Source organism: Rattus rattus, chromosome 1, assembly GCF_011064425.1.
Source record: "Rattus rattus isolate New Zealand chromosome 1, Rrattus_CSIRO_v1, whole genome shotgun sequence".
NCBI classification, from domain to species: domain Eukaryota; kingdom Metazoa; phylum Chordata; class Mammalia; order Rodentia; family Muridae; genus Rattus; species Rattus rattus.
In genome coordinates, this window is record NC_046154.1 from 244724547 (window position 1) to 244747476 (window position 22930).

The 22930-nt window shown below is 43.8% G+C and overlaps 1 protein-coding gene across 1 annotated transcript in view; it reads right to left on the reverse strand.

Annotated features, from left to right (window-relative positions):
- The window catches only part of Col22a1 (collagen type XXII alpha 1 chain), a 208664-nt gene that overhangs the window by 99168 nt on the left and 86566 nt on the right, over positions 1-22930 (reverse strand). The window contains exons 23-31 of the mRNA XM_032890864.1: positions 16296-16349; positions 15639-15692; positions 14208-14261; positions 12643-12696; positions 9820-9864; positions 9228-9290; positions 8752-8805; positions 5808-5849; positions 2156-2188 (exon numbers count right to left, since the gene is read on the reverse strand). Coding sequence (XP_032746755.1) covers positions 2156-2188; positions 5808-5849; positions 8752-8805; positions 9228-9290; positions 9820-9864; positions 12643-12696; positions 14208-14261; positions 15639-15692; positions 16296-16349 — 453 coding nt within the window. The remainder of the gene's footprint in view (positions 1-2155; positions 2189-5807; positions 5850-8751; positions 8806-9227; positions 9291-9819; positions 9865-12642; positions 12697-14207; positions 14262-15638; positions 15693-16295; positions 16350-22930) is intronic.

A 22930-nucleotide genomic window follows, 5' to 3' on the forward strand; every position in this document is an offset into this window, starting at 1 on the left:
TCAGGACTGACTGACACAGAGTAGATCATCAATAAATATAGTAAGGAGGGAGGCGTCTTTCAAAGTCAATCTCTTTCTTGTGGGCAATATGGAGATGTGGAGAGAGATTTTTTGAGCAGATTCAGTTCTTGACAAAGAGAAATGTGGAGCAAGTAGAAGAAATACATTTTTTAAAAAGATAAAATTTCCTTGCTTTAATTCTGAGAGTGGCTACAGACCATCTCAATGGTACACATTCTGAAAGGATGCCCCAGTGAGACTCGAAAGGGGAGACATGTATGACACTCACCCCCTCTTCCCTTAGGTGCTCTTCCAGTGGAATATTCTGGAAATTGTCTCTATGGACCAACTACAGGCTAGTGTTAATTCCTGGGATGCAGGTACAGCAGAAAGGGGAAAATGGGAAGGTTCAGAGTCGGGTGTTCAAGAGATGGCGGGATGTGCTAGGAGAGGGGTAGTGAGGTGGGCAAGGAGATGAGCCTTGAAACACACAGACAGATGGGGTATCACTAAAGGCAGCCGCTAAGACTGGCAGACACCTCCCCTGACAATTCCTGAATTCCAGGCTGCCAGAGATGCACCCTTGCAGTTCCTTCCTGTCCTGCTTCCAATGCATAACATCCCTCCTTATCCTTCAACAACTCCAGCCTCTGATTCAGTTTCTACTCCTTGCCCCATTCCTTTCTGTCATACACAAGACTGCTGCTCTGGAGTTACAGTGATTGAAGAAATGAGGACAGTGCTGCTGGACTGTATACCTTTCCACTCCACCCTTTCAGCTAACACAGGTCATATCATACTGAGAGGGGAACAACAACAAAAAGAAAAGATGATCAAACATGGTGGCCTTTCATCTGAGCACTCGGGAAGCAGAGGCAGGAGGATCTCTGCATTTGAAGCCACCCTGTTCTACACAGTGAGTTACATGTCAGCCAAGGTTACAGGGTGAGACCCTGTTTTAAAAACAGAAGGAGGGAATGGCGGTCTTAGTGGTGTCAAAATATCATATCCTGGCCTCAGTGCTTCCAGCAGCATAAAGAGATTCTGGGCTGGGGTTGGTCTGGTGCTGTATGCAAATGCTAATTACTAGCCCTCAAAATCGGGTTGCTCCCTGATGAGGAGATCCTCACATATATCAAGTAATGGTATGCAACCTTGTCCCCCAAGTTAATTGGACAATAAAAGAATAAAGCCTGTGATTTGGGGGTAGATAGAGGTAGACCGTTTTTCAGTTACCTGGAAGAGGGTTGCAGGGAGAGGTAGGGGGAGAAAAGAGACAAAAAGAGGAGGAAGAACCATGAACACATGGCAGAGAGAAACACAAGTAATGAGGGACACAGGGCTGGGATGTAAGTTAGGGTAGTTCCAAAACCTGCCCAATCTAGGCTTCCAGCTTGTAAATACAATGCCCAGATTGTGCTGGATTGTGAGCCTTTTACATGGGAGATAGATGTGTGTGTGTGTGTGTGTGTGTGTGTGTATACACATATGTGTATATATATACACATATATGTGTGTATATATATATACATATATATACATATATATATATATATATATCCTTTTACAATTCTGAAAATGCTTAATTTTCAGAAGACTTCTTGGAAGGTAGAAGAGGAGGCCCCCACTTCCCCAGGCTGTGGAGCTGATCTCCATCTTCCTATTAAGTGTCTCAGTGTCTGCAGGAAACTACTGAAGTTTCATTTCCCTAGCAGTCTGAATGGAAGATGGCAGAAATCATGTCTATGGGGCAGCAACTTTGGTGGACTGAGAGCTTGAAGTGTTTCCATCTTTGGTCTCTTCACTGCCAACCTCGACAGGGACTATTCTGGCAGCTCAGATACCTCTAGTCTCGCAGAAACCAGCAGCTCTGCGCACAACAAAATAAACTCTACACAGAGAGGAAAGCCTTTTTTGCTCTTGGCCACTGGGTGATGGCCCTAGAATGCCTACCCGCTGTGACAACCAGTTCTTTGCAATAACTTGTAGCTTGCTGTTTTCCAGGACACGTTCTAGAATCCCTGAGTCTGCCTAACTGACATGAAGGGGCTGAGAAGTGAATTCATAAAACCCCAACTGCTACCCCACCCCTACCCCCCACAGCATCACCAGATGAGCTGAGGCTATGGGAAATACAGAGCCCACGGCTACTTACTGGCATTCTTGGGTGTGGTGTGAATATTGATGGCTGAAATGGAAACCACACAAGTTAGAAAGCTGAGAATCAAAGGAGCCTTCCATTTCATTTTTTTTTTTAATCTTGCTGTTCGTAAAAGATTTGCCAAACCAAAGAGCACAGACTTGAAATGCTTTTTCATATTTGTCTTTTGTGGAAGGTGTTAGTATATTGTTAAAATATTTGTGTGTGTGTGTGTGTATGTATGTATGTATGTATGTATGTATGTATGTATGTATGTATGTATTATGTATTCCTCCCTCTCAGCCTCATGTCCTCCTTTATTAACAACCCACAGAATATTATTGGTGCTGTCCATATGTATGTGGTATGGAGTTGTCCAACAGGGCACAGTCAACCTACTAAAGGCAAGTGGCCATCCTCACCAAAGAAAAGTATTTTATTTGATTTGTGCTTTTGAGGTAGGATCTCATGTCTTTCAAAGCTGGCTTCAAACTTTTGAAATAGCCAAGTATGACCTTGAATTCCTAAGCCTCCTGCCTCTCTAATCCAGGTACTAAACACATATGTGTCCAGTTTTACATGTGTCCTTTATTATCATGGAGTTCATTCAACAGTCAGCTTTCTTTAAGTGGTCTGTGTGTTCTCATACATTAGTGATGGGAAGTGCAATCCATAAATTTAGATGCCTTGTGATCCCAAACCTTCCATGACTTCAGATATTTTCTATTAGCTTCTCTGCCCTCATCAGTAAAAGGCAGATAAAACCCACTGGAAAGCTATGCAGGCAACTGGAAGGGGGCCTAACACTGAATTCAATTATCTATCTTTCCCCAGTATTATCACCTGACCTGAGCTAGCTAGGGACAAAGGGGAAGAGACTAACAAGGAATCCCAGCCATTGGCTCATGGATGGCCAGTGGAGACCATCATAAACTTGAGTGACTCTCCAGCCTTACTGCTACCCAAGCTGCACTGAGCCCATGTTTGTCTGGCCTCAATGCTTTCACATTATTCCCTGAGCCTGGGTGCTCCTCTCTTCAGGAGTCCTCTGTTTGTCTCCATAGATTCCCTTTCCTCCTCTAGTAGTCACATAAAAATTAGGGCTGAGTCCCATTGATATGCACATCAACTGTACTGGATGTTCCTGGATAGCATTTGGGGGGGGGCATCTCGGATTGGAGTGTATTCCTATCCTTGGAGCTTGTTGGGTTCTACTCATCTTCATGTCTGGGTCTCTGCCAGCACCATGCTGTTTTTATTACTACAGCTCTGTAATATAGCCTGAGATCTGGAGTGGGGATCCCCTCCAGCACTATCCATCCTATTTGGGTCTTTTTTGTATCCATGTGAATTTTGGGGTTTCTACTTTATTTCTGTGAAGAATAACACAGGAATTTTTATAGGGAGTGCATTGAGTCTGTTGAATGGTAGAAGATCAGGCAATATTAATTCTGAGTCCATGAGCCTGGGAGGTCTTTCTATGTCTTCTTCTATCCCTCTCTTCAAAGATCTAATATTTAGTTGTAGAGATCCTTCACCTCCCTAATTAGGTTTATTCCTAGATATATATTTAAACTACCATGAATTGGAACATGGCCAGGATCTCCTTCTTAGCATGTTTGTTGTCGATATAGAAAGGCTACTGGCTTTTGTGGTAGTGATTTTTTAATTCCACCACTTTGCTGAGGGTGTTAATCATTTCTAGAAGCTCTGGGATATTTTATGCAAAATACATTATCTACAAATAGTTATAATTTGACTTTTTTACATTTGTACACCTTCAATTTCCTTCCCCATGGAGAGTCTAGTTCTCTGTGAGGTCGAAGGCTGCCAGTGGTTGGCCCAGAGCATTAAGCTCAACAGACAAACTGAGCAGGCAGGGAAACATGTTCATTCACACAAAATGTAAAATGTTGGCTCTTCTCTTTCCCTTCAAATCCAGACTCCTCCCAGTTAGAGAGCTGTCTCTGGTCAGCCCATTAGAGCCCATGTTAGTGTTTACACAGAGCTCAGAAAATATGGAAATGCACAATGCATTTTGTGCAAAAAGTTTATTAGGAGTAAACCTGAGTACATCGTTGCCAATTAATCACATGCATCAAGAGATGATTTCGCCAGCTGGTGACAGGAAGTGATCTACCTCTGCCCTGTTGTGTGGATGAGGAAACCAAAGGACAGAGACAGAAACCCCTAAAAACATCTGAGTAATAAAGCCATATAGGGTCAGGACCTAACTCCACACAGAACATGGAAGACTTTGTTCTCAATGATTCACAAACTAACCTTTCCTCCTTAGTGTTTTCTATTTAGTGTGTTCATTGATAAAATTTCAAGACTCTAAAAAGTGTGTGTATGTGCATGCATATGTATGTGTGCATGAGTGTATTTATATACGTGTGTGTATGTGTGCATGTATATATGTGTATTATATGTGTATGTAGGGGTGGATACATGTGTGTATGTGAGCATATGCATGCCTATGTGTCTGTGAATGTTTATGTGTGTGTTGTATAAAATTGGATTTTGTTATATAGATATTCCAGAATTTACTTAATCCTATGATATAATCATGGAAAGAGTTCATAATTTTTCATCATTGTAAGCAACACTACAATGTATACCCTTATATACAGTTTTTAGATAAATATAACCATCCTCATAGGAGAGAATATATTCTAAAGAAAGACACTGGCATCCTCTTTATTAGACTACTGAAACAAACCCCCAAGGACATTTTAGTTGCCCCAGGAAACTGGTGTTGGTAAAAGGAAAAGGGTAAAACCTGGGGCCATCCAGAGAGGGAATTTATCTGCAGTTCCATTAGAACTCGCAAACAGATCTATATTTAATGTCTCTGTCAACTGCACAAACAGAATCACAAAAGGGTTGTGGATGCAGAAGGAATTTTGAAATAAAAAATAATTCTAAAACTAGATCCATTGTGAAATTATTTGGGAATAAGATAGCTGATAAGAAATGAGGCCATTTTATATTTATTATTATAAATAAAGATCCCAGACAGAAGCTACATCTATGCTAAACCTGATATAAGATTCTGATTTGTGATCATGGAAAAGTAGAATGCTGTCAACACAGCACCATGCTATCTTGGGCTATCTTTCCTTCTTTCACAGTCAATTTTCGTTCACATCCTTAACTTGTCTAACACTCAACCCACAATTAGGCAAAAATCTATTGGAACACACTCATAGGCCACAACTGAAAAGCCAAGACTGTCATCAGATAGCCTTGAAAAATCCCCAAACACTGAGGATGCCTGTGGAAGGTGGGAGAGGAGTCAGAGGCTTGGGGTATGGTATTAAGGTCCCGCCCTGAACAAACGGATTGTCTCCAGATTCTCGTCTCAGCGCCCCTTTAAGTAATAGGTGGAGGTGCACTCTCAATGTCTATGATATATTCTGATAAATTACAATTGTACCTTTGCTGAATAAAGTGAATAAATTAAGTATAGGCCTTCTCGTCACTAGAAGGACTAAGAGTGGGTCTATCTAATGAACTTAATGAAAGCATATTAACACCTGGTATGAGTGTGTGTGTGTGTCTGTGTGTGTGTGTGTGTGTGTGTGTGTGTGTGTGTGTGTGTGTGTGAATCCCATTGCCTTAGGAATTCAGAGAAGGAGATAAGATTAGAATCAGAGTAACTTACGCTTCCAGGTAAACCAGGGGGACCTGCTGGACCAACCTCACCCTAGGAGAAATGGAAAAAAAAATATGATCTTAATCAGGTCAATTCTGCTGATGGGAGAAAATGTTTATAACAACATTTTCCCCTCAGAAAAGTAGTCCACCCTCCCAGCACATACTTTGATAGGTCTCTCTCTCTCTCTCTTTCTCTCTCTCTCCCTCTCTCTCTCTCTCTCTCTAAATTATACAGTATCTCAGATGTGTATTTTTTAAATTTCTAGACTGGTGTGTTTATCTACAGGTTATTATTTAAGTACCATGTACCGTTCCAGCATTTTGTAATAACAAACAGGATATTGAAGTTGTTTGCACTGCTGCCATCAAAGGCAGTTACAGTAGATGTTCCCACCTTTAGCTTCATGGCCATATCGAAGTCTAGTTCCCTTCGAGAGAACCCCAGAGCTGTGCTACTCCCTTACAAGAGGCAAACTGCTCTCTCTCACATACCCACATATACCAGGATTGTTCTAATGTGCAGCACAAGTGTATGGGCTGATTCAGCTGAACTGGAAACCAGATTCTACCATATCATAAGCACTAAAATGGTAGCGTTCCCTTTGGCTTGCTTCTTCTGTTACACATCGCATTCTAAGTTATGTATCTCATGTGTATGAACTGATTTATCTCTATAGATAGGTCCACACAATATTTTTGTATTTTATATACAAAATTATAGCTTTCATAATAACATTTTTATATATTTATATAATATATGATGTACTTAGCTCCTAAACCCCATACTGCTGATATTCCCCTTATTCATCCAAATTCCCCATCTTTATTGTAATGTCATATATACATTCGTGTCCTCATATATATGCCACACACATATACATTTTTAAAGAAAAATCTAGATGCCAACGCAAGAGGAAGCATGTGGCATTTGTCTTCCTAAGTCTGATTTATTATTGTTAACATGATTCCCTGTGTTTCAACAATAGAGACAGTGAGACACAAAAACCTCAGTCCAGATGTACAAACATATACAGTCAGACAGACAGAGAGACAGGCAGGCAGGCACCTGGATTCCCACTCAGAATCCAGCTTTTCACTTGATCTGACACGGCAGACGTTCCAGAAGAAGAACCATCAGAGTCATGATGTGACTGACTTACTCTGTCTCCTTCCTGACAGGGCAGGTCTCATGCTCTAGGGCTCTAGAGACCATCATTCCTACCCCATCTCCTTGCTACTATTAACAAGCCAAGGGATCAAAACCCAGTACTTCCTAGTAAGAGTGTGGACAAACAGACAAATAGGTACAAAATAAAAAGAGGCAGGGAGAGGTGTCTAAAGCAGAGGACACAGGATACCTTGCCAAAGGTCTCCTTGTCTGTTCCCAGAGCTGTGCAGGAAGAATGGCTACTGTTAGGCAGGTGGTGGGAGAGAGACTCTCCAAGTTTGAGTAAGAGGCTTAACTTTAGAAAGCCATGGGTTTGGAATAAGTTTGGGATTGATAGGTCTGGATTCAAATCCTGGTTCTTTGTGAGTTTTCAGCTCTCAGTTGTCCTCAACAAGCAGGAAGAATTACCATCCCCGATTTCAGGTGCTTGCTATAGGGCAAACAGTGGAGGGCAAGGCTGAGGCAAAGACTCGCCAAGCCCAGTCAGAGGAGAGCAGTGTTGCTTTAGTGTCTTGTTCTAGCTTTATTAGAAGAATCTTTAGAAGCCTGCTGATGATTCTGACACAGCAATTACAGTTTTGTGGTCTCTCTAAGCATCTGAATCCTGAAAAGGATTGTCTCTAATAGAAATTGCATTTCTCAGAGTCCAAGTTTGAACAAAAGTTCCTGGAAAGAAGCAGCAAGAACCTTTACTGGAACTTTTCACAGCAGATTAGTGAATTAGTACTAAAAGATTGTAGAGGCTGGTATGTTGTGGGAGCCATTCCCCTCCCACCTGGGTCTAACATCCTTGTGACTACTAGGTAAAAGTTTGCAATGTATTAATATATCAGTAGTTTCCACTACCCCAAAGCTAATCGTGCTATCACAGAGCATGTGTGGCCTATAACAGAGGTTTCCACCACTTTGCTGTAACCCAACTATGATGGTGTTTCCATCTGATGCTTCCACTATTTGAAACACATCTTGGTTTATTGCGTCCTTTATTCTGTTTCTATTAAACACCTTTGAAATCACTACCTCACAGGAAACACAGTATTTGAGGTGATCTAAATCTGTGTTCCTAGGTCATAGTTGCTCATGTTTCACTCCAGAAAAAATCATCTCTTATTCCATTAAAATGAGAACTATTTCTTTCAGCATTAAGAAACCAGCAGGCCGGGAGAGCCTTACCCAGGACCATGTTGCCGATGTGGCTGGAGTCAAGGAATGGGAAAGGCGGAAGGTATGCTGAGAACCAGAATGTATAAAGTGCAATGTCAGAGCAGATGCCTTTCAGGAGGAAGGAGCCGCTGAGCCTTTGAGCATCCCTGGAGCCAAGGAATCAGTACTATGTGTCAACATTCTGTGAGTGTAGTGTGAAGAAGCTGACCAGACATCAGCAGACTTGGAGGCTAACGAGGAGGAATCCCCTTCACTCATAACCAGCAGCTTAAGAAACTAGGATCCAAATTTGCAGGACTTTGTGAACTGGTCAGAGCGTGGGCTCTGGGTCTTATCCTGGCAGATGGAGAAGAAATGACATTCTAAACTACCTCAGAGAGGATAAGATTACTATCAGCCAGAGGCTTTCTGGAAGAAAACAGACACGTCAGTGTTGACAGACCCTTAAGATGGAGTCACAATGCTACTCTGTGATAGGATTACTCAGAAACATGATTTGGAGCAGTACAAATGCATTCTGTAAAACTCTCCCTCTTCCTCCTTTTCCCTCCCTCCCTCCCACTCCTCTGGAAAGCAGCTAGGGAATTTGGTGATAAGGTTGAGAGCAGACAGCTGTTACCTTTTCTCCTTGGGCACCTTTCAGACCCGGAAGTCCCAGTTCACCTCTTTCTCCCTAAAGTAAAGGGTGCATAAAAAGCATTAGAACCTCTGCCCATCTGAGTAAGGGCACTTTGGCCTTGGGTGACAGGAATGAGCATCACACCTGTGCTCCGTTCCTCTTCACTGCCCTCGCCTCCTCTGCAGAATGGCCACAGTGAAACCTAAGTCCAAGGAGGCTCTGGGAGCAGCTGACTCCTGATTTTGGTGCCTCACGTTTCCTCTGAACATGCCAGCTCTTCTCAGAGGTGTCTCTCAGTTAAGGTCCTTTCATGCCAAGATACTCTGATCTGGTATTTCTTACCCCTCAACATTGGGAGTAACTCTATTCTCATAGTCAAAGTCATCGCCTTATTTCAAGTGAGGAAGACTCCAGAAGATGCTCTTTCCTTGGGCATAAGCACAGTGACTCTGGTAGCAAGAGGCAGTCCCACTTACCTGGTTTCCTTTCTCTCCACGTACTCCTGGGAAGCCTGGAGCACCAGGAAGGCCAACTTCTCCCTATGAGAACAAAACCAGTAGGTACTGGTGGGAGGCTTTCCCTATGAGAGAGGTCCTAGGTCACATGTTTTTTTGTCCTCTCATATATTTCAAGCTTCCTCACATGGGTAGTAGTACCCTATGCTCCTTCCTGTTTAGGCCATTTCCTCTTTCAGTGACCCTTATCCTGCCTCTCTGCATACCTAACTTCTCCAGCCTTTTAGGACTCAGCTACAGGGCCAGCCCTTTAGCATCTTTCCTCACATTCCTAACCCCTCTTTAGGATGGCGTGCCTCCATCACTACACTTTTAAACTGTTCTTATTCCCAGTTTCTTTTGGTTCCTCAATGGGTTCTAATGCTCAGCATAACTACTGATGACTAAGACATGCTTAAAACTATTAAACAAACAAAGGCATGAACTAAATGTAATGAACTTTCAAAAGGCATGATTCTTTGTGAAACTTTATAATGTTTATCTAGGACATGATGTATAACGATAATTCATTAATTAAAGAGTTAAACCATAAATAAAATATGAGCACACTAACCTTCTCACCAGGATGACCTGCAAGGCCCTGCTCCCCAACTTCACCCTGTAGACAGAGTAAACAAAGTTCTGCTATCTTCTATGTACACCTTCAAACATGGCTGTCACTCCACGGTTGGGCCCCCACATCCACAGTACCTGCCAGCCATGGTTCTTTGCTCTCTAAAAATGAGACATTAGGTCCCAAGACCCTGAATCCCAAACCCAAAGTGTTCTTTATTTCTACAGATAGGAACTCTACTCTCTCTCGCAATGTCCTCTGCTTCCCCTGAGAGTCGTGCATGTTGCATCCGCTCTCTGTGACCCTGAACCTGCATTTTAAAACAACGATGAGCCCAACCTGGAACTTTTAGATGCACCCCAAATCCAGCAATCAGGAATCTCCAAACCCTACTCTGGGCTCAGCAAAGGAGGAGGAACTGGTACAGAATGTGTCCCTGAGACTCAGGCTTCCTGGTTATCGCTCCTTCTTTTCATAAAATCAGGCAGTCCCCTAGGCTTAGAAGCAGGGAGGAGTTTACTTTCTCCTTCTCCCTAATGTTGCAGTGGGAGAGCATATGTTCCCAGGCTTCTAGGAGAAAGCATGCCCTAGAGAGGCTCACACCATTTCTTTTCCCTGATCATATTTTTTCTCATCTATAAAGTTTCTGCTGTGGTCTTAATGCTTCCTCTAAAAAAATTATGTTAAGACATAATCTTCAAAGAGTTACCATGGGGTGGGGCCTTTGGGAAGTAGTCAGGTGTGGGGGTAGATTCATCCTGAATGGGATCAGTGTCTTTACTGAAAAAAGCTTGGGAGAGCCCACTGGTCTTGCCTGTCATGAAGGTTGCTCTCCTGGAAAGTGTTCATCTTATCCTCTACCTCTGGTGCAACCATAGCATCTAAGGATGGATAGATCTCCTACAAAGCAGAAAGCATCTTGCAGCCTCCAAATTGACCCCCACATGCACCTTGAACTTTGCAGCCCCCAGAAGTGGGAGCAATAAATTTCTGTTGTTTCTAAATCATTGAGCCTGAAGAATTTTGTCACGGCAAACCAAAGAACACATTTCTCCAACTTTGTGCCATCAAACTGCCATGGGAGACCAGATCAGAAGAACCCCATTCCAAAGCTATCAGCTGCTGTATCACCTGGCCCTTGCTGGAATGGGTGCATGACAGGTTAATTTCTAACTCTGTCTGAAAAAAATCACTAATTCCTTGAGAGGAAATATATGTTTAATATCTGGCACACTATTTAGTAAAAGCTTTGGTATAGATATCCATAAGAAGTATGGCTTTCATGAATGAAAGACTGGGTATGGATTTTTCCCATAGCTGTGCCAATTCAACTTGTTGTGAAGGCCAGTGGCAGCGTGGATTATCAGAAAGGAAAGCAAGGAAAAAAGGAAGGAAAAGTAGTAGTGGAGATGAAGAAACTAAACGTATGCTTAGTGTACACATCCATCTTAGCCTATAGCTCTGGTTCCATGAAATGATCCAACACATGGAGTTAGTACACTGTAAAATTCCCTATGAATCCTACAGTACCCATCAATACCCCCAGGTTTACAGCACATCGCATAAGAACTTCTCTAAGCAGAGCTTTGCAAATTGTTCACCACTGAAGTTTTCCCCTGAAATCAGTTGGCATGGACTCCTCTGTTGTGTGAACTCTTTCCTAGGTACTGAGGAAGAATAAGTAATTGAGTGTGGCTGGAAACTCTGAAGGCTACTGAAACATATACTGAGCTTGAACACTGTCCATCCAATGAGGATGATGAGGTGACCTGATAGGCCTTCCACTACCCTATTAATATCCCTGTTAATATCAGCTATTTCAGTTCAGTCCATCCTGTACTCTAATTGGACTGACTTATTAAGTCCCTCCATGATGCAAGTCCTTATGTAGGTTCCATACTGTCCCTTGACTGTGGCCAGGAAGGGGGCACTATAGAGCTGAGAGAGACAGGCACTGTTCTTAAACAACCCACACATGGTGGAGCAGGAGCAGAGCAGATGGCAGGTAGAGTGGCAGTTCTCCTGACACAGTCTGTCCCTCAGAGCTAAAAGTTGGCATTATGTATAACCGCACACCAGGGTCTAGCTCCCCTTTCTTCTCTATTGACTATTCTGAGCCCTGGATATACTGGGATTTTGAATTGATGGCTTTGGGAAGCAAGATCCTGCATCTCATTGTTGCCCATCAGGAAGTCCAGAGTGAGGAACTTTCGAGCATGTAGGGAGAGCCTCTGACACAAGGTACTGGACTGTATACATTCATGACAGTGTCCTGTCAATCACAAGCTGAGTAGCCTGCTTCTACACCCAATGCTCGTGCTGGTCCATTTGCTGAAAGCCCAGTGGGTGATGAATTTTCAGACTGTTCCAGCAGAATTTCTCCATCACTGCATTTAAGAAGGGACTAGACACCAGAAGTCATGGGAAAAAAAGTTAGTTGAAAAAAGACAAAAATTCAGGGAAAAAATTAGAGGAGAAGGAAATGAGAAATGCCTCTATCCCCTTGTTCACTCCCGGGCAGGACAGACTAGCCAGTGGATGTGGTATCTTTTTCCTAGGGCTCCAGCTTTCCTTGGGCCTCCACTATGTAGCCGGTCTCCCTAGCAGGACCACATCATCCCCTAGAATCATTCCCTAGGAGGTGATCTTGGCTATGCTGTGATTAAACTCAAGGTATCATGATGGAGCCCCATGGATCTGCCAACCCTGCTAACTAGCCCTTCTCCAATTATCTTCATGCTTCCTTTGAGATCCCTAGACCGTACACATACAGTCATAGACCCCGTCTGGAGGCATAGATGCAACATGAATGGAGAGTCATACCCGAGGTCCAGGCATTCCAGGCAGACCACTTTCGCCAGGGTCCCCTGGTTCTCCCTGTGGGAAGAAAATGCAGAGTCAACACAAAAGGGACCACGCTTGGTTGAATGCACCTACTGATGGCTGTAGATAGGTCTGGAACAGGGTCACCTGTGTATAGGTGGTTCTGAATTCTCATCCTCCCACATCCCATATACCCAAGCTCTTTTGCTTAAAGCACGTGATTGAGTACAAATGGCATCTCTTTCCCTTCTGAGAGATTTGGACTAGGGACAATATGAGGATACCTTTTGATTAGAAAATACTAAGTACTTGGTTAGCTAGAGAGGGGAGTAAATAGCATTTGCATAAATGGCCTTTTGTTAATGTAACCCTAGGACTCTAAACCAACATAAAAAGGAGATACTGCGCCATTCACAATAGTTAAATTATGAAATTGGCCTAGGTTCTTGTCAACAGATGGAATGGAAGCAAGAAAGCATGAATATATGTATACATGTGTGCCAATTTTATTCAGTCATAAAGAGTAATAAATCTATGCCATTTGTTGGAAAAATAGATACAACTCCAGATCATCATATTAAATGAAATAGGTCAGATTAAAAAAGACAAAAAATACATTTTCCGTCATTCATGGATCCTTGATTTTCTACAGACACATAAAATCAAGGGTGTGTATATGGAATAGTAGTAGATGAAGGGCTGGAGGAAGGGATAGGAATAATTAACAAGAAGAGAGAAGGAAGGAGAATTGGTCCTAGTCAATGCCCATGGTATACCTGAACAAAAAGGTCTTTCTGAAACCCATCACTCTGCCCAATAAGGATAAACAAATAAAATGACTATACATGGCTCTATATCCGTGCTCATTCTACATTTTGTTATGAAAAAAATTGAGTCTACTTTGAGTGAAAAAAACAATGAATTTCACCAAAATATTAAGTTTTCTTTCACAGCTGCCTTTCAAGGTCACATCTGACCAGATACACACTTACAATTTAAGAATAAAGTTTATTTGTTTAAACTGTCCATTGCTAGGGCTGAAGAGGTGGCTCGGTGGTTTAGAGCATGGCTGCTCTTGCTGAGTACTTCAGTGGGTTCCCAGCTCCCAGAAATCAGGGACTAACAACAGCCTCTTCTGACCTCTGAAGGGCAGCCTACACACGGTGCACAAGCACACATGCAGGCTAAGTACCTATTCTCATAAAAATTTAAAGTCTTTAAAATTTTTAAAGATCATCCACCGCCCACTTATTCCCTTGAGGTGTTTAAGGTGGGATTTTGGTTTTGTACTTTCTAGGATCTACCCTTTGACTCTCCCTGTCATACCATTTTTAATGGTTTCCACTGGAGACTCTTTAAAACTGAAATGTCCCATGACACTTTCAGAGCCTCCCTGGGGGGCTCTGGTAAAACTCTGCTACACCTGACCTTGTACATCCAACCACTGCAACTAAGCCTTGGTCCAAAGCCCAGGCGATTGACTAATTTTGGAACCCAACAATCAGGAATCGTCTTTGCTTTTCAGTTTCTGGTTGTCAAAGCCAAGGCACCCTGGGAATACCTACCTTGGAACCAGGCAGGCCTGGTGGCCCATTCACCCCATCCTTTCCAGGTGGTCCCTGGTCCAAGAGAGGAAAGAAACAAAATGAAAACAAAGTCATGTTTAGGGAAGACTTGTTTCCCATGCACAGAGGAGGTTTGCTGACCATCGATCGTGGCCACAGAAGGAGGAATACCTTGTTTCAGTGAAATCATGATAATGACCAGGAAAGATCAAAGTCCAAAGCCATAGCCGAGGTACAGCCTCATCTTGATAAAACTATAATGGCATTTTAAATTGTTGTCCCCACAGCCCCTCCATGGTGTGGGGCCAGTTGTTCATGGTCATTTGAACCCTTCATTTTCTGTTCTATTTGAGTTAAGAGTTTACATTGCCCAGGAAAACTTAGAACTTGCAGCAATTCTCCTGCCTCAGCCTCCCCAGTCCTGGAATTACAAATGTATGCCATCTTGCTCAGATTGATGATCATACTTTCAAATAAATGCACTGCATCTGAAGAGATTAGTAAGTTTAGGATGCTGTATGGCCCTGCCACCACATACACATTGGTGACAATGCAATTGGTAACTGTGTCTGAGGAACGTCTCTTGGGAACTATGCATTAACCAGGTGCTCCCACAGATTTGCATTCATTCAGCTAAGCATGGACTACAGCCTTGGCTTGATGGCTCTGATGCTTCTTTGAGGAACGGAAGAGCTTGAGTTGCGGGTTGGCACCCACCTCTGGTCCTATCTCCTGAGTCTTTAATCTACATCCACAGAGGGATCTGTGACCCACATAGAATGGAGAGATGTTCTGTGCTGCATGTTCTATAGCAGCCAGAGCCTCCAACCATGCCCTGGCCTTTATACCTGTAGTCTCCCAAAGGAGCTTGTTGTAAACCCCTGAGTAAAGCAGCCCCTCAGGGTTTGGGGACATCAGGTCAGAATCTCCTTTCAGGGTGGCAGACTTTTCCCAGGACACGCCATTAGTGTGTCTAAGGAGGCTTACACCAATGTGCCAAGGTAACTAACATGTCTACCTTTAGCTGAATAGCTTTCTTGGGACCTTAAAGCTAGCTGATTCATAGGGCTTAGAAGAAACTAGAAAGCCCTTGAAATGCCAGGGTTTTCTCCATGTATAAGTTACAAACAAGACCAGGAAATAAAGGATGGAATAGTGACCCTTGACATTTTAGTAGGAGGGACTTTGTGGATGTTTCTTTGGAAACAGTAACAAGGTTGACCAGGGCTAGTGGGAGGCGGTCTCAGGAAACAATAGAAAAGAGAAAGCCAGCCTGTACAGCCTAATGATTTCCTGTAAAGGAAGGGGCTTTGGAAGGCATCATCAGCTTTGGGAGAGAGCCCTGGGGCCAGGGCAAATGTCTGAATACTCCTGACATGGGAAAAAGGAGATCAATAAAGAACAAGCAGCAGAAGAGCTGAAATAACTCACCACATGCCCAGCGGGCCCAGGTTTTCCCGGGAAGCCAAGCTCACCAGGTAAACCCTGAAAGGGAAAGTATAAAACCCGTCAGTCTATTTGAGATTAGAGCTATGCCATCTCTGTCATAGGATCAGGCCTCTGGCTCTAAGGAGAGTACTTCAGGCTGTCTACCACCCTCACGGCCAGCCACTGTAACACACAGATTTACCCCAGATCTATGGTTGGTGAGCTCACAGTGTGTCTGTTCTGCAGCTGAGACCATTGTCATGTCCACCTAAGCCCGAATACTTCCTCTGCACACTGCTGGGTCTAACCTGCTCATGATCTGCTATGGGACAGTTTCCCAGATGATCTTTAAAGGATAGAGGAGAGAGTATTAACAAACACTGGCCTTGGTATTGTTTTGTGAGAAGAGACTACAAAAAACTATGCAAATTTGAGTAGCACACTAGCATGATGCACCCCTTACCATGGCAGAAGAAGATATCAAGTGTTATGTTGACCTATCTGTCACTTATAAGTGCTGGACCCAGGAGCCTGAGAGTGCAGAAGCTTGGAGGCATCTGCATTCAGAATCTTCCTGTCTCTGGCTTTATTTTGGTCACCAGCATAGAAAGCCATCCCTGCCCTTGAAAATGCTATGAGAGAAAGTCGAGCCAGTCTTACCGGGGGACCTCCTGGTCCAGGGGGCCCTTGAACACCAGGTGGTCCAGGCGGGCCCTGTAGAGAGAGAGAAAGAAAGTGGTTATAAAAGCACACAGAGATGCTACCTGTTATGTTACAAACCAGTGTTCGAGAAAGGTGTAGATGGAGTGGCAGTGTGGGAAGACGTCACCCTCACCTGCCTCACCTAATTTCACATGGAAAGGAAGAGAAAGGATAAAGTGAAAAAAATGTGAAGTAAAAGTTGGAAATTACTAATAAAGATCCTATTGGTGTGCTGGTTAGTTTGTGGTTTGTTGTTGTTGTTGTGGTTGTTTTATTTTGTTTATGTGTTTTGTGGTTTTTTTTTTATTTTCGGTCACCAGGGCATTATCTTGATTGTCGATTGATGTGGGAGGCCCAGCCCAGTGTGAGCTATGTCACCTTTGGGCAGGTGAATGTGGGGCTATATATGAAAGATAGCTGAGCAAGCCAGAGAAAAGCAACCCAGGAAGCAGCTCTATGTTCTCCACTTCAGCTCCTGCCTCAGAGTCTGCCTCGGTGGCTTCACTCAGGGATGGACTATAACATGTAGAGGTCCAATGAACCCTTTGCTCCACAAGTTGTTGTGGTCAGTGTTTCATCACAGCAACAGGAAGCCAAACTAGAGTGAACCTGCCTTATGACATATCATGCTGTGTGGCTAAATTATGTGAACATTTAAGGAGACCATACACACACGTACATGCATACACAGATGTATACAGCAGTCACCCATTCACAAGGCTCTCTCAGAGCACACTTCATCACCGCCAACCACAGTCCAGAGCCGATGCCAGAGTCAGCATCACAGAGCAGACTGCAGGCCTTGAACTAAGTCTGTTGATTCCCTAGGTGCATCAAGAACTCTCCCCTGCACACCCCTACTCCATGGAAACCAGTATGGCCAGGAGTACGGATGTGCATTTTGTGTGTACAGTCTACAGGAGTGTGATTTTCTAGCACTGTGTTCAACTCTAATTATTCATTTCCCATGCTAATGCAGGACAGGGGAAAATGCTAAGTAAATCCAGTAGGAAACTGGAGCTCATGTTTCTATGATCATGAGCGTGGGGAGGGGAGAAAGGTACAAAGAGGTACCTGGGCGCTGAGTAGGGAGTGAGCTGTGGACCTGGAGGCCTGGGGCAAGGGGCTTGGAGGAGGCAACTGAACCTTGAAGAGGGCGGAAGTGACCAACAGGCTAAGCACACAACAGCAGGCAGAAGCCAGCTGCATACAGGCCAGTAGGATTGAAGGCACTGTGGATTATACAACAGCCAAAGGCAACATGAGAGGACAGAGCAGGCCTTGAGGTGCCAGTGTGAAGAGCTAAGGCTACACCTCAGGAATAACTAGAGGGTCAAAAGAGACATATGTCAGCCATGCGATTTTAGATTGTCAGATGCCCTATGGAGACCATCAACGACAGAGACGTATGCTGGGTCAGGGGCTGGCTATGCAATGACGGAGCTCTGGGAGACAGTGAGGATCCTTCTGAGTATTTTTCAGGTTCAGGAAAGTCCTGCCTAGTGGCTTTTCATCTGAGAGCACCCAGACGCTGGCAGCTGAACACCCTGCAGGGGCACCTGTTCTGGGTTTCGGTGGTGGTACATTCTTGGTTTTCGGCCTGGCATTTTGTATTCTTCCAGAAGTATTTATAAATTTTCCCCACCCCACACAACTTCCAGGAGCAATAGAAGGCACTAGAGCATGCACTTGCCCAGGCCTCCTTTTGGATGTGCCCCTCTCCGATGCCCACTACTCACTCCTCTCTTCTGAGATAGAATCCAGGTTCTTGGATTCCCTCTCGGATCAAGGTCAAGATCATGGTCAAGGCACTTCTTACCTTACCCTCAGATCCACAAGAATCGAACATTTTAGATTCCTCTGCATCTCACAGAGAAACTAACTCAGGCCATGACAAGAAGCCATACTCAGAAAATGCTTAAGTCACCTAAAAGGAACACTTCAAGAGGCCATTTGCATTCAGAGAACAATAATAGCATATGGCCACCAGAGGGCGATAAAAAACAAAGAATGGCACACTGGTCACAATAATGAGCTATCCCATTTACTGACTCCGGGTGGCATGTGTGAGTCAAACGATCATATACAGAATATACAAAGCATTTACAAAGCAGGGCTTTGAGAGGCAGCTGGAGTTCAGTTTCTCAGTATCTCACTTAGACCTGGTGAGTCTTTGGGGCAGCATCCACCCTGTTTGGTATGTTTGCCCTAAGTCTGGGTATCTGGGAAGGCTACAGTGAGCTAGGAAATGCCCTGGGTAAAGACCAACCTCTCTTCCTTGTTGGACAAGAGCTGGAGAAATGTGGCATCAAGGGTGGCTGCCTGCCTTGCCCAACATCCTCAGCACCACACCCACCTGCTGCTCTTGATCAACTCTGTTCACCTCTCTGCATACTGAGGGATCTGCAGAAATCCCCAGACCCACTTCCCAGTGAAAGGACATACCAGGTCACCCACTGTCACTCAAGGATCCATCAGGCCCCCACAGTACCCATCAATTGAGCTTAACAGGGGGCCTTTCTACACAGGTAGTACTCAGCTGGCCATGGGGACATTTTCCTTTCTTCTCTCCTTATATATCTGGCTGTGCAGATGGCTCTGGAGTGTTTATAGCCTTCTAAAACACTCCTCTCTGAAATTGAGCTTCCTGCCCAGCCCACTGCTACTCTGACCTTATTTACCCTCCCCCTCTTTCTGCAAACATCCTTGACCTGCTGATGGTGGTGGTGCCTGACTAAAAGCAGTCTAAAGTTGATGATCTTCAGTGACTAGCTAGTGAAAAATGAAATGCTTAGGTTTGACAGTGAAGAAAGGTGGCCCAGAGAGTTTAAAGACCTTGCTACAGCTACCTTCTCCACATACAAAGGAAGTATATGCATCCTGAAGGGTCCAGCTGCTTCGGGGTCACCTGAATTGGAGGTTACACATGCAGAGACCAGAGCTTCCTGTTAAAGCTCCTGGGTAGCAGGTTAGGATCAGGTGCCTAAGGTCAGGGACTGGCGATGCTCAGAGGCACAGATGTCTCTAGTACGGGATCATTCCATGCCATCAACCCCATGTGCAGCCACCACCACTCTAGCCCTCTCCCTGCTGCTGTATGCATAATAAAACAGAGAAGAGGCACAGAGTGCATAGGAGACATAGAAGATAGAAACCCGGAAGAACGGCCAGAAATGAGCGCTCCATTTTACCAGCTCTACTTGTTTTAGACCCCACGCTGATCAAGCGAGGCAGCCTTTTCCACCACAAGCTGCAAATGAGGAAAGGAAATGGGAGTTAAAGCAACTGAGAGTCCAGGCTAGAATAAAACACAGTGTGCCCCAATGCACCTCCCAACCTAGAATTCCAGTCTGGCCATCCTGCTAAAGATGCCAGCCTCATGCCCTTCTTGTAACTACATTCTGCCACTTAGGGAGAATCTAGGACATAAAGACATCTTTGATACCTCCGAGTCCAAGCACTCAGCACCCAGTGGTTCTGCTGTACACAGTAAGGAGTTAACAAAGGTTTGAGGCGGGAAGCAGAGAACCACTAGGGATGTTCTCGGGAATTAAACCTGCCCACTACAACAGTCTCATCATGAAGAAAGTCAAAAGCAGCTGTAAACGGCTGTTACAAGGTCAGGAGACTGCTACCAGGGGGTATCACATAGCCTCCAGTATCCATTACAATCTACACAGAGCGTCTTGCAAGTCCAGTTTGGGGGTGGGGGCAATGCAAAGCAGCAGTCAGCCTGCTCCAGAGACCTGCTCCGCTGGCCTCCTCTGTCTTCTAAGGGACTAGTGCTTACAAAGGGCAGCAGATCTGCATAGCAGCTGTCTTGCCTCTGGTTCTTCTTTCTATTGAACCTCCTATTGTCTTTCATTTTTCTAGGGATACATAAGTAAAACATGGGCTTTCAGGGGACTAGGGAGCCCCTTATTCTCCCTACTGCCCCTGCTGAAAGAAACCCCTTTAAAAACTACAATGCTCCACAGCCCCTCCCTTTGTCACATATAAAGATTCTAGTGTCTTGAGGATGGACTGGAGCTAACAGAAGATGGAGACTGAGAGGCAGGACGCTCGCTCCAATGTCTGCAGCTTCTCAAGATGCTCCCACCAAGCAACTCATTTTCCCTGGGCCAAGAGATGAGCCTGTTGGGATTCATGTGAAAACTTAAGGCTTGAAGCTGAGGATATGGTTCAGTGGTGTAGCAACTGCCTGACATGTACAATTCCACACCACTGCAAACCAAAAGACCAAACGTCGGTGATTTCGGGTGCCCTAGATAACATTCTAGATGACCTCAGTGAATTTCACCTTCAGGACCTTTATCACAACAAACCTGGCATGGGAGTTATACATCATTATCTGTGGGGAGAAAGAGACAGAAGACAGACAGACAGACAGACAGACAGACAGACAGAGAAACAGAGCCAGACAATATATGCATACTCCTAATTTTCTCTTTTAAACATTAATGAAAACATCTAGCCAAATTAATCAAGCTATTAACACATTAGCCAATAGATATAAATGTTGACAAAAATGCATGCCTGTTTGTATTATCCTTAATGAAAAGAACAAATTAATTACACTCCATATTAATTAATTAATCAGCCCACTAATTATTAATGAAGCAACATTTAATCCCTATACAGTGACTAAACAGTTATCTGATGCAATTAGTAGTTACAATGATGATATATAAGTAGCCAATTAATCTAATTATTATTAATAAAGAAAGAGCAAATAATTATTTCCACCACAGTAATTGCAACTGTGGTACACTTATGAAGTTGGATAGAATTTGAAGACATGAAAATTGCCTGCATGAATTTAACAGAGCAATCAAGTTAATTCGGTGTGCAGCTGGGACACTTCTGAGGGAAAGGTATTCACAATTTGCATTCCCCGAAGTAAAACTATGATCACCCCCTATCTCAGGGAATATTCTGAGCAGTCCTGGGAGCCCACCCAGGTCTCACACCAACTCTGTCCCTTGGTTGTACATTCTCCCACCCAGGGGTCTGGATTCCTCACCAAGTCACAGGCAACATCACCTTTGCACAAATGTGTGAATGTGGCTGGGCCCCACAAAGACCCCTACTTTCCTTATGCTCCTTATGAGAGATTCCTGCATAGGACAGCAGGGGTGGGTGGGTGGCTTTGACTCCGGGGGCCTACTGTTTTCTGAAAAGCCTGAACAAAACCGTCAACCGTGGCAAAGCTAAACTGTCTCATTCATTGCAGTTCACACTGCAACTGATCAGAAGGAGCAAGACACGAAGCATGTGATGTCACAGACAGCATCCCACCTTCTCCCTAAATCCAAGAGCGAATCCCTAGGCAGCGCGACTGAACGCGGGTTTATGTGAGGTGTCTTTCCATATTGACAATGTTTGCCATTATCATTTCCTAAGAGGCCCTGCGGGGCTGTCGATGACTAAAACACAGATGCAGTGTCACCATAGGTGGTATAAAGTGATCCCGTGAGCGACTGATGTGCAGAACTAACTCAGTGGATAAGTTTTATGCTCCTACCTAGATTTGCTGGAAACGTTCTGGATAGAAAACAGAGTTTTACCATTAGTTGAAATTTTAAGATTAACATTTGAAAGGCTCTACACCTGCTCATTCTTTAGGAATGAAAAGACGGACCCCAGTTTTGTATGTATATGTGTAAATAAAATTTACAAGAAAACAGTACAAACTCGCACGTTGAAAACTGCAATGTAGGACGGAGAGATTGCTCTGTGGTTAAGAGTGCTTGCTACTCCTCTAAAGGAGCGGAGTTCGGATCCCAGCACCCATCTTAGACAGCTCACAACCATCTGTAACTGTAACCCAAGGGGTCTGACACCCTCAAGTACAATAGAAAAACATTTACAGCTGAAAACAAATTTGTAGAGCTGAATTAATACTGATTTTTTTTCCTAATCTTTGAGATAAGGTCTCACCACATTATTCGAGGTAGACTTAAACTCCTGGGCACAACAGATTTTTCTTCCAAAGCAGGTAGGACAGTGGGTGCCCACACTAGAAGGCCTGCTGCTGAACCTTGTACCCTACCCTGATGCATCTCCTTATCTCATCCCACCTTACCTTATTGCACTCTTTGAATCAGTGACTCACTCAGTATCCCAGGCTGGCTGAACTTACCAAGGAGCTCAGCTTTCACAAAGGATGTGATTTAAGACCACCTTTTTAAGCATGCTATGTGTGTTTGCTCTAATAACATTTTTATTTTATTAAAATAAAATATATTTTCTTATATTTGTATAAAATATATTTAAATATAACTGTATATATGAGTGTATATTTGTTAGACAAAGCAATGTACCTTATGATCTTATTTTTGTTCAACTATAGAATGCCTTTGAACATATTTACCCCCATTACCTTTCCTTCTCCTAGCCTGCTCCCTCTAGTCCTTTTCCTCTTCCCAAGTAGTTCCACTTCTTTCATGTAGTGTGTGTGCATGTATCTTTGCATGTGCATTTGTGTGCGTGTCAATGTGTGCATACATACATACATACATACATACATACATACATACATACATACATATGTGATCATGATTCCAAATGAGAAAGAAGTAGCCTAGCTTGCT